At 26.6% G+C, this 12,820-nt stretch overlaps 1 protein-coding gene across 4 annotated transcripts in view; it reads right to left on the reverse strand.

Annotated features, from left to right (window-relative positions):
* LOC100207690 (mitochondrial ornithine transporter 1) overlaps positions 1 to 12,820 on the reverse strand; it is a 38,835-nt gene that overhangs the window by 9,990 nt on the left and 16,025 nt on the right. Inside the window, exons 1-3 of one of the 4 annotated variants that reach the window (XM_065813538.1) lie at positions 3,404 to 3,518; positions 2,434 to 3,074; positions 1,779 to 1,951 (exon numbers count right to left, since the gene is read on the reverse strand). In XM_065813538.1, the coding sequence (XP_065669610.1) occupies positions 1,779 to 1,951; positions 2,434 to 2,870 (610 nt within the window). In that variant the 5' untranslated portion in view covers positions 2,871 to 3,074; positions 3,404 to 3,518. Of the gene's footprint in view, positions 1 to 1,778; positions 1,952 to 2,433; positions 3,075 to 3,166; positions 3,325 to 3,403; positions 3,519 to 12,820 lie in introns of those variants that run through there. The other 3 variants (XM_065813536.1, XM_065813539.1, XM_065813537.1) reach the window with 3 other exon arrangements.

Below are 12,820 nucleotides of genomic sequence, written 5' to 3' on the forward strand. Positions count from 1 at the left end.
TAGTTTAGAATATTTAAAACATTAAGTAATATTTTAGAGATTTTAATTTTAGTAGTTATTAAATGTTTAAAATACTTTAAATAATTTCTAATTTATAATTACAAAAAAGGTAGTTTTTACATAATTAAAATAATTGTAATTACGCTAATTAAATGCTTACGCCTTGTTTGTCTATTATTTGTCTTGTAGTATCATTGATGTAAATTGGTCCTCCTTGTTTCTAACTATTTATAAAGAACAAAATATTTACATTTTTCAAGTAATTTGTTCCAGAAAATTACTTCAGTAATTTGTTTCTGTAATTTTATCTAGCAATTTGTTCAAGTAGCATGTTCCAGTAAAATGTTCCCTTCATAACTTCTCAAAGAAACCAGTTAATCCATAGCTAGACATCCAAATCACTCCTGCTTCTTTTTCTAAAGGTTTTTTAATTTTATTTGAAACTCTTTCAACCATATACTACCAAACACAAACCTTGTTAAACAAAGCTGCTGTGCAGAGAAACAGGTTAAAGGTAGTTCTTCCTAAAATATAAGGTGGATTTAAACTTCAAACCTATTAAATGTGAGCCGAATATTCTACTACTATTCCAGTAAGCTTTTAAATTCAAACCTTAGGCTAAAAACTTACTCTGTAACAATCAATTCCATTCCACTGCTGACTAGGTAACTGCTATAACAGAAAGGTTCTATCATGCATCAGATGGAAACAGCGAGACTAGGGCTGTTACAATTGATATATCAAAGGCTTTTGACAAAGTTTGACATGCTGGTCTTCTCCATACTACATACTCCATATTTTACACTATAACACATATAGATCTATAATACCAACTTTTTGCAGAATTGAAACTGTTGCTTTTTTTGCAAAAAAAAAAATATATATATATATATATTTTTATGAAAAAAAACTTATTGCTACCACAGTCCAAACCTCTAGTCAATGTAGCGGCATATTTTTGTATATTCTCCCTATCAGTCAATGTATGTGTTCAAGCCCTCACAGCTCCCTAAATCAGTATGGCGTGTAAACTCTATAACTAAGAAAAATGTTTTTAAAGGTTTTAGAAAGATTACTATCTGGAAAGTTTTAGAAGATTCCTGTGAGGTAAACATATATTGACTAAAATGGGTGATGAATTGACCCTAGCATAAAACTTATATAAACATATTAAATTCTACAGAAACTATGATAAAGCAGCTGTTAAATAATTTGACCACAAGCCAAACTAGAATTAAATTGTTTTAAGTTGCATATTCTGTAAAAAAATATTAATTTGTTTTTGCAAGGTTTTGATTATAAGACAATACATTGAAATTAGACTTAAGAGAAAATTTCCACCCAACCTTTTATCAAGACCCCCATCCCCCTTTATTAGATCTAAACTAAAATTTCAATAAAGCGCAAATTAGATGCTTCACCAAGTAAATTAAAATGAAGGAAAATCACACATAGTTCCAAACAAGGAAATCTGAAATAGTTTATTCAACTCTAGAGCTGTCTTAAAAAACTCACACATGCTGATAAAAAAAAATACAAAATTAAAAAAAAAAACTATAAAAAAACATAAAAAAATGTTTAATACACCTATTATAAATTTTGTATGGAGCTAAAATTCATAAAGCAACAAGTTGGTTTTTTTTTCTTGATATATTTTTATAAATATTAATTCATCTTTTTAGCAACAGCTTCTTTATTGTTGATTAAACTACATAAACTAAATTTTAACATTTATTTATAGGAATTATTATTCTTTTGTTGATTATGTGTTAACTTACCAGGGTTTTCAAATTCTTCCTCATTACTTGCCAATAATACTTTGGTACCTTCATAGCCACCAAAGAAAAAAAAATACCCAGGTACCTCACGAAGAATAGTAGATGTAATACCATGGTAAAAACCTAATGGACCATCACGTATAAGAACTTCTCTAACAATTTTAAAAGGTGTTCTAAAACATTAAGAACCTTATTTATTTAAACATAAATTAAAAAATAACTAAAGCTTCATATCAGTTCATAATAATTAAAGTATAGTAATACTTTAATTATTATGAACTGAATTGAATTATTATTAACATAATAATTAAATTAATTATTAGTAATACTTTAATTATTATGAACTGAATTGAATTATTATGAACATAATACTTAAATTAATTATTAGTAATACTTTAATTATTATGAACTGAATTGAATTATCATGAACATAATAATTAAATTAATTATTAGTAATACTTTAATTATTATGAACTGAATGAATTATTATGAACATAATAATTAAAGTATAGTAATACTTTAATTATTATGAACTAATTATTATAAATAATTAAAGTATAGTAATACTTTAATTATCATGAATCTTCTTCAGAGACTGTATTTAATATTTTTAAATGAAAAGTGCTAATAACCTGAGGTATTTACTTTTACTTACATTTTTTTATTGCTCCCAAGTTCATTAACTGTCTGCATTCTACATTTAATTAGTTCCAAGGGACATAATGCAAATGCTGCAAAAAATGATGCAAATGAACCTGAAAATGCTTTTTGAATTAAAGACATGTTATCTTTATTAGTACCAGACATGTAAGCAACTATCTTTGAACACTGTCCATAACATAGAAATAAAACAGAGTTTTCAGCAATATTTGCAGCAGCAGCTGGAACTGAACCGGCATAAAACTGCTTTAATCCATGTTTATAAAAAGTCTCGCTGGCACAACGAATGCTACTTTTATAAATATCAGGAAACGTTTGCATCTTTACTTTAATAGTGTCAAGAGGTTGGCCAACATATGCACAACATACTCCAGCAACAGCACCAGCTACAAAATCAATAGAGACTTCTTTGGATAGTCCTGATACTTCCATGATTGTTTACCATTAAAAAATTGTAATTTAAAGTGTTAGAATAGATAAGTGTGTTACATTGCCACCGGTTATCTCTGGTAACCTTCGTTTCTTTCTTTTTTTAAAAATGTGTTGTTTGTCCTGAACTTTCAATTACAAAATAGCGGTTTCCCCCCAATCAAACGAAGGATAACCAAAGTATACGTTAAGAAAGAGTTTTATTGCCTAAAAATTTATTTAATGCACTAAAGACATAAAAATAAGCTTTACAAATTTAATAAAATTTATTTATTTTAGGTGTCCAAAGAAGTTCTTACGGTCTTATCACAGAGCACCGCGGAAGTGCATTTGAAAGGAAGTTCACGCTTCCTTCCTTACCGATGTTATAAAATTTGCCCAGAGTTGTCGAAGAACCTCGAATCTCTAGCTTCTGAGGCAAGCGCGCTATTCACTACTTTACGGCTGCACCGTAAACCATTCTATCGAAGAAAATGAACAAAAAAATACGAACAGAACCGGTTTAATTATTTAAAATATTAAAATAAAAACCATACCGAAAACCGAAAAAGCTGAAAAATCTTTAAAAACAAAATTAGTATTTAAATTTGAATCAGATGTCGTCCATAAATCATGTCACGCAACTTTTGACCGTTTTTAATCGCCTCCCAACCCCATCCCCTTGTCACAACAGTAAATTTTATATTAACAAATCCCGTTCGAGTTGTCATAAAACCATCAATCCCACCCGCCCCTCTATAGCATGACGTAATTATTCACGGTCTTTAAGACTTTAGAAATAACAGGAAAGTTTTTATACGCAAGCGCAGTAGAGTTAAAAATAATTTAGAATTTTAAAAATGGTTGCGGATGCAACGTATTGCGGATGTAACTTGTTTAATTTTAGATAATTAAATAGGCTTTTAACTATTTTTTTAAATGAAATTATTGTGAAAATAACTTGCAGCTGTACTAAGAAATGTTTTAAATAAAATACAAGACCTCTGAATGTGAATAAAATCTACTTTCAGCTAAAGCTACTTAGATAATAAAATTTTATATGTGATATTATATATATATAATATCACATATAAATTTAGATAATAAAATTTTATATGTGATATTATATATATATATATATATATATATATATATATATATATATATATATATATATATATATATATATATATATATATATATATATATATATATATAAGAGAAATAGAGAAAGAGATCTTAAAAAGAGTATAAATATATAGGAATTGGTTGATAAATATAGATGAATTATTACTAGGATTTGTAAAAAAAAAAAATTATATAATTGTATATATATACCATTTTTTAAAGATTCTAATATTAAATAAAATGGAACTTCACAACAAACATATTAAACTCCTTTGCAGAGTTTGTGGACAGTTACTTGGTAAAAAGCATTATTTTATAGGAGAAATTCTTTAAGTAAAATTAGAGAAGCTGTTTCATGTTGAGATGGGAGATTTGGAAATTGTCCATTCTCCAAAAACGTGTAAAAATGTTATTGTACAATAAACAATGTGCTTTCAAGAAAAACATTAACTGCCCTTGGTCTCTGTACTAAATGGAAACCACACTGTGATGACAATTTTACTTGCCAATCAGTAAAAAAGCTTAGAAAAGGTTTAGTAGTTTCTAAACAACAATCTAGAAATGAAGCAAGGTGTAGTGGCCGCCAAAAAAATGATTCAAAGATGTGGACATTTGCAATGTTGACTACCATAAAAGAAGCAATAACCATAATACATGATGAAGACATAGATACATCAGAGCTAAATAATGAGTTAAATCCTCATTTGCAACATTGCTTATGTAATATATGCGGTAAAATTCCAAAGCAACCTCCAACTTTAAAAAAATGCAAGCATCTTTTCTGCTTTTTTTTGTATCGTATAAATATAAAGTTAAAGCCAATTAGTAAAGCAATACGTCCTCAATGCCAAGAACATTTATTATATAAAAACTTATTAACAAGTAACAAAACAATTTCTCTCTAAAATGTTGACTGTTGCATGTATTTTATGCCAAATGAAACTTAATATAATTCATACTTAGTTACATTTAGAAGTGGAGGGCCAAGAGTAATATATATATATATATATATATATATATATATATATATATATATATATATATATATATATATATATATATATATATATATATATATATATATATATATATATATATATATATATATATATATATATATATATATATATATATATTTAATGTGATATCAAGTACTGTTATTTCACTTAATTGTAAATGTCTTAAGTGTACATAGTACATTATATACTAATTTGTATAACTATTTTAGCCTGTTTTTTTTTCATCTGTTTCACAAGCTTATGTTTGCAGCTTTTTGGAAAAGAAAATGATTAAATTTGTTTTTTCACGAATTGCTGATTTGATTTGTGATTCGATTTGCGAATCAAGACCTGCTTCGAGATTCAAAAATTTCGAAACAAAAAATGTCAATTTGCAGGGCCCTAATATATATATATATATATATAAATATACATATATATATATATATATATATATATATATATATATATATATATATATATATATATATATATATATATATATATATATATTCTATGTATATGAATTATGTATATATAAATATATACATGTTACTAACATATAACAATATTATGTTATAAAATGTTATACAATATTATGTTACTAACATAAGACAATATTATGCTCTCTTCTTTAAGAATATTGAGCACTCTTTTCAAATCTCTAATACGCTAACATTGTTAGTGTATTCTACAAATAGAGTGCTCAATATTCTTAAAGAAGAGAGCAGTAATAAAAGAGTCAAACATTTATCTTGTTTTTTGTTCTTTGACTGTCTGTTCAACTCCTTCAGAAGGTTTAACAAAAAAATAGATAAGAAGTGTTTATACTATATATATATATATATATATATATATATATATATATATATATATATATATATATATATATATATATATATATATATATATATATATATATATATATATATATATATATGAAGCATCTTTCGAAAAAGAAACTTTCGAAAACTACCGAGGCATTTAATTAACAAAAACCTCATAAAGAAAAAGAGGTTAAAACAACAACAATTAAAAAGTTGCATAATAAAAAACCCAAATAATGGGTTAAATACATCAAATCTGCATAAACACTTAGACATCAAAAACTTCTAATGTTGTATAAAATGGTAAAGCAGGGTTTGCAAATAGAGTTTCCCAAAGATTTTATAATAGATCTCTGAATAAATCCGAACAATGATTCTTACATAAGTCATACAACTCTCTGTATTAATTCAGGTTTTAATTTGGTAAGTTTTCTTATTGCTTGCGCACCATTTACTTTTGACAATACTGGGGTAGCTAGTAAAGTAAACCTGGACGCTTTTTTGCTTATTTAAACTTGAATAAAGAAGTACACCAAGCCTTCATTAATGACAACGGCAGCAAAATTATCTTAGCTACTAAAGATAGTGATGAAACTAATTTAGAATTGCGATACAATTATCACACAATCCAGCTAGTTATGCTTAAAGCAATCAAAAATTTAATGAAACTTCTTACGCAAACTGCTCGGATTTAGCAACACACACACACACACACACACACACACACAGAATTGTACTTTCTACCAACTAGCTTCAAGATTCATATGAAGAACTTGAAATTAAGAGCTAGAGATTGATTGTTCCATGTACAACACGATAGAACTTTGAGTAGGGGAGAACCTTAATGAATGGGACAGTTTTCGTAAAATAAATTTTATAAGTTAATAAAGTTGTTTAATTTATACATTAAAAATAGTTTGATAACAATTAACTATTGCACTATCATATAGAAAAACATAAAACCGGTACCGCAAAGGCCTATTGGTAAAAAAGGCTGTTTTATTGGATTAAGGCATTTGTCCTACTCATTCAATGAGACAAATCTAAAAAATTAATAAAAAGAGAGAGGACACAAGAAAGTTTCAAGCCAGTGGAGCAGTATAGAAAGTTTTTATCATTAGGGAAGTCGAAAAACCTATATATATGGTAGGAAATATGTCATAAGAAATTTTCATTGTAAGGTGACATACCCATGTCCTCATATTGACAAACCTAAAATATATTTATTTAAAAAACTAAAATTACTCACAATAAATTTCATTTAAAAAAGTAGATTGATAATTTTTTTTAGTAAAACAAAGTAAAGCAGCATCCCTCTGCTGACATAATTAATTATCAACCGTATTATGTATTTAATTTACTTAAAAAAAAACTCAATAAAAAGCAACTTATTAGATATTTAAAAAAATTCATTTTATTCATGTTAAAACAAAGTAGAAAAAACAATTATTGCTTGTTGAGCAATTGTATTGCAAAAAACATGCAATAAAATTTTAATATATCTAAGAAAGTGTAAAAGATATTAACAATTAACTTCGCATAATTTGCATTCATAATAACGTTTTTTGCTGTTATTATTACAATTACCACATATCCACCATTGACAAGTAAAACACTGAATCCAAGCAGGCCCAATGAAACTTTTCCAGTTGCTTTTTCAAACTTTGCAAGTATTTTGTTGTTCTTGGTTGATAAGCACATTTTTTACAGATGAATCAATTAAAAAATCTGCATCAGAGTCTTCTGTTTCTTTCATTTCTTTGAGGTCAATTTTCCTTTTTTGTTTTTTTGTGTTACTTCTACCAGCTTCAAAACTTTTCCTCTTAATTATTATCTTCTCTGGAGTTTTAGTTAATATAGTACTTTTACCCTGCTGTCTTCATTTTTTAGTATCTTTTCTTGGAGGTGCTTTAGGATAGGGCTGTATGGTTTCTAGACTAACTATTTTAACAGATGATTTGGAAGAAACTTGTTTATTTTTTTTATACAAATGTTGATTATTTATTTTTTGAATTACTGGAAGAGGTCTGTCACTAACACTAGAAGATATGAAATCACTTTCCCCAAATATTTGTCTATTGAGTGGATAAATCTCACAATTATGAAACCCACTGAAAATATATTTTATTGTGAATGACAGAGTATACGCTGCACATGCTAACTGAGGTAAATTATATATGTTCATAACACTACCTGGATTGGAAGCCAACCATTCATTCTGAGCTATTCTAAAATAAGATTTAAAAGGCCCAAACACTGAAACATCCAAAGGCTGCAATCTATGATTACAGTGTAGTGGAAATGTTAACAAAATCAAAGAGTTTTCTTTTGCAAATCTTATTGTTTCAAATGAAGTGTGGCTTTCATGGTTGTCCAATAATAACAGCACTGGATGCTCCACAGATGGCTTAGCATGGAAAACAAGGTGCTTCATTGCAACTAAAAAGTTTTCACTTGTCATCCAACCACTTTTGTTACACAAGCCTAAGCTTCCAGTTGGTGCTCCATTTATCATAAAATCTTTGTAGTTTACTCTTGGAACTATAAACACAGGTGGAACTGTATTACCAATAGCATTCACAAAAGCCAACATTGTCACCAATTCGAAATAATCTTTGAAGGATTTGTTATAGTTAACAACCCAGTATCATCTACATTAAAAATACTTTTTACTTTTAAAAAAAAAGGTCCTCGCTTTTCATATCTGCCGACAGTAAAATAGGTACAGTAGGACAGCAAAAGTAGGAGGGGGAGGGAATCACACACCATTTGCGCCAGCCTTGGATATACAGTGGCTTGTAGTGATATATGAGGTCTCCTACCACTGCTTTCTTCTTTTGTCCGTTTATAGCGAAAGAACGTTACCTGATTTACGCGACGTTAAAACCATCTAGTCAAACTGAATATTTTTTAACGAAATGATGGTTTACTTGTTTTTTATGACTTTTAATCACGACTAAAACCCTAAACGAACCCTTATCCTCAGTTGATGTATTTAAATTTAGTTCTTGGTATTCCCATTGCCAGTCAATGTATTTACGCCAAATAATACACAAAACATTATCATATAAATTCATCTATATATTTAAATTAACAAAATATTTGTGGTTGTTAAAATGTTTTGGTTTGCAAAAAAATTGGAGGTTGATATTTGAAAATGAAAACGACAATTCAATTTTTTTATTTAATCAAAATTTATTTTCAAAATGACATTTTAATCCACCTATTTCAAATGATTTTAGATATTGACCAAAGTTTTAAAAAATAAAACATTATACTGGCAAAATTTCATATTCGTTAAACAAATCATTATTTCAAAATCATGTTAATATAAACAAGAGACTTCTTTGGTTTCGAAGAACACTTAAAAAATATGCCTTGTGACATGTGATGATACTTTATGCCTATTTTCTGATTTTTTTTCATGCATAATGCTGTATTGCCAAAATCGGAAACAAACTTTCTTTGTTTATCATTTATCTCTGAGGAAGCTTTTTGATCATTATTGAACCTAAAATATATGCCCACACTTTTTAGATTAAAAGTTTTCCATTATGTGAAAGCAAGTTTAATGAAATCACCAGTCTTGTTAACGCTTGAGATAGTAGAAGTTTTAGGTTGATTAAGAAGAACATTGTAAGTATTATCAGAAAAAAAGGTTTCGCTTTTTGAGCCCATTATTTTGTATGCTTTTGATAATGTGGACAAAAGTCAAACAACAAAAGAGTTCTATCTGTAGTTAACCAAGGTTTTTCATTAAATGTTAAAGTCAGATTTTTATCACATTTAATTGCCTTCGCTTTGCTATTTGACTTTCTTAGTAATTTTAAAGTTAAACGAATTTGATCACATAAAAATTAGAAATTTATATGTTTACAGGTTTTCACAACATTTTCAAAAGAAATTTAGGACCATCAAACATATAACTTGTATTACAAGCTATCATAACATCTAAAATACTTTTCGAAAAAGAATTTATATCAATTTTCCCAAAACAGCAACTTCCTGATACAATAGCATTTTTGTAACATGCACCTTGTTGAAGGGAACAATAGCTCCCAGTAGAAGTTAAAAAAAAAAGTAGTAGAAAGTTCCTTTGATACAGTTTTATTAGACAATTCCTATGGGAATTGTCTAATGAAACTGTATTGTAATTTTAAATTAGAGCTGAGCCTTTAACTTTGGAAGATTTATGATATTCGTGCAGATTTTTTAAATACTAGTCTTTCCATCTTGATCAGAAATGCGTCAATAACATGGAAAGATGTTTATTACATTGATTTATATCTATATTATAATCATTCTTGAAAAAGAATTTATATCATTGGTTTTCCAAAAACAGCAACTTCCTGATACAATAACATTTTTGTAACATAAACCTTGTCACAGAGAATAATAATAGTAATTTCCTAGTAGAAATTTCCAAATTAAAAAAAAGTAGTAGAAGACTCCTTGCAATTTTAGAATAAACTAAAAATCTATCTGAGAGGAAAATTGTGCATTTTAGCTTAACTTTTTTGAAGTTTTGATGTCAATCAGATCATATAATAAAGTGTTGACGTTTTAAAACTCCTATTAGGTAAACGTTCTATCCAACGTGTTTTCTTTTCTTTGTCTCTGGGAAATCTATAATATTTTTTAAACGTTTTTAAATCGTTTGACTTCTTCAATGATAAATAACTCGTAGAACAGCAATAAACACATTTCACCATTTTTCATAAACATAAATAAATTCCACCATTTTTATAATAGGCTAAATAAAAAACCAATAGACGGCGCTATTTAATTTAGTCTTTATAATTATAAACCTTTTCATTTAATGTTTGCTACCCACTTTATTAAAAAAAGTTTTATTAACGGAGAGTGGATATTTTACAGAATGTATGTCTGTGCTACACAATTTTTTTTTTGCTACAGGTTCTCGCTTGATGACTTTTAGTCACTACGTAAGACCTCCTTGTTAATAAAGACTGCACGTAAATAGGCTCAATATATAAAAAATTATCGGGGGTATGTATAGAGTTGTTTCAAAGTATGACAAATTAATTTTTGCTACAGTTGCTATAGTCGATTTGCCATTTTATTTAACTCCCATTTCAATTTAAGTTTATACGCTGCGAAATGTTTGACATTCTTTTAAAAATTTATCGGCATGTGAGATAAAACCCGACAAAAACATGGGTTTTTCTGTGAAGCATTCCAATTTCCAAACGAAATATTTCCGTATTTATGTATGTGCGTATGTAGATAAGTATAGACATATTTAAATATACCATTGTTATTATTATTATTAACTTTATTTTTATTAATATTATTATTTTTATTAATACCATTATTTTTATTGTTATTAATACCATTTTTATTACTATAGTTATTATTAATGTTATTATTATTGTTAACGTTATGATTTTTAGAGTTGTTATTATTTTATTCTTATGTTCTTTATTATTATGTTCATTATTATTAGGTGTTTACGCATCATTAGTAATTATGCTATTTGTAAACATCCTTGAATTGTAAAATCATGTAATTCAGAATATATTGATTGATTGATTGATTGCATTATGATAACTCGATAAAAAGATATTAAAGTTCAAATACGCCCCTTTTTTGTTATCGAAGTGTTTTTTTTATTTTAAAAAAGCTGTTTAATGTTTTTCTTTTGTTTTGGTACAGGATTTTTATCATTATATTAAAAGCAAGTCTGAAAAATTTCAAGTTGATACCATACCTAGTTTTTGAGATATTCATCGCAACAAAATAACCCTATTTTGGGGTTTTCGGGAACAAATTTCTTAAGCCATTTAATAGTCAAAAAGAAAAAAAAAATTGTCATTAAAATGTAAATTTTAATCAACTTATATAAAAATAATTTCTAAAATGTAATTTTTAAAGGATATTTTTTTATTAGAGGCCCAGTCGGCACAACTCGTTTAAAAGTTACGCGTGGTTTCTGTTGCGTGTTTAAAACTCCCGAAAACACCAAGAATAACACGTGTCAAGAATAGGGTTTTGATTCCGTGAAATTAACTACAATATTATACCAAAAAACCAGTTTGGATAATAAGTTTTTAGTGATGGTTTTTCAGTTACAAAAATGGAGTATTAAATTATAAAAAGTTTTCGCAACGAATGTGAAACCATTACTAAAAGCACGCGATTTTTTAAATTTATTGCATTTTTATTATTCGGAAGATTTTAGAGTGTGAATCAAGAACATTCAGGAAAACATTTGTCGAGAAAATTATATGTTGAATAAATTCAGTTTTTGTTAAGTACTAGCATGTATATATATATATATATATATATATATATATATATATATATATATATATATATATATATATATATATATATATATATATATATTTAAATATATTTATATATATACATATAAACATAAATATATATATATATCTATATGCACATATATAAATATATATATATATATATATATATGTGTATTTATATGAACATATATATATATATATATGTATATATATATATATATATATATATATATATATATATATATATATATATATAAACACACACACAAACACACACACATATATAAATATACAAGTGTGTGTATATATGTGTGTATATATATATACATATATATACACACACGTGTATCTATATACATACACACTTGTGTATCTATATAATTTATACAATGTATATTTTATATATGTATGTATAATACATATATAAAATATGTATGTGTTTATTTATGTATTCATATGTATATATGTGTGCATGTATAAGTCTATATATTATGTATGTATGTATAAAAAGAAAATATATATATATATATATATACATACATACATACATACATACATACATACATACATACATACATACACTTGTAAATAAATGTATATGTTATGTATATGTAATATATACACATATACACACATATGTGTGTTTGTTTCGGAGTATGTATATTTGTGTGTATTTGTATCTGTATGTATTTTTGCGATGAATATATATATATATATATATATATATATAT

Source organism: Hydra vulgaris, chromosome 12 (genome assembly GCF_038396675.1).
Source record: "Hydra vulgaris chromosome 12, alternate assembly HydraT2T_AEP".
Classification (NCBI taxonomy): Eukaryota; Metazoa; Cnidaria; class Hydrozoa; order Anthoathecata; family Hydridae; genus Hydra; species Hydra vulgaris.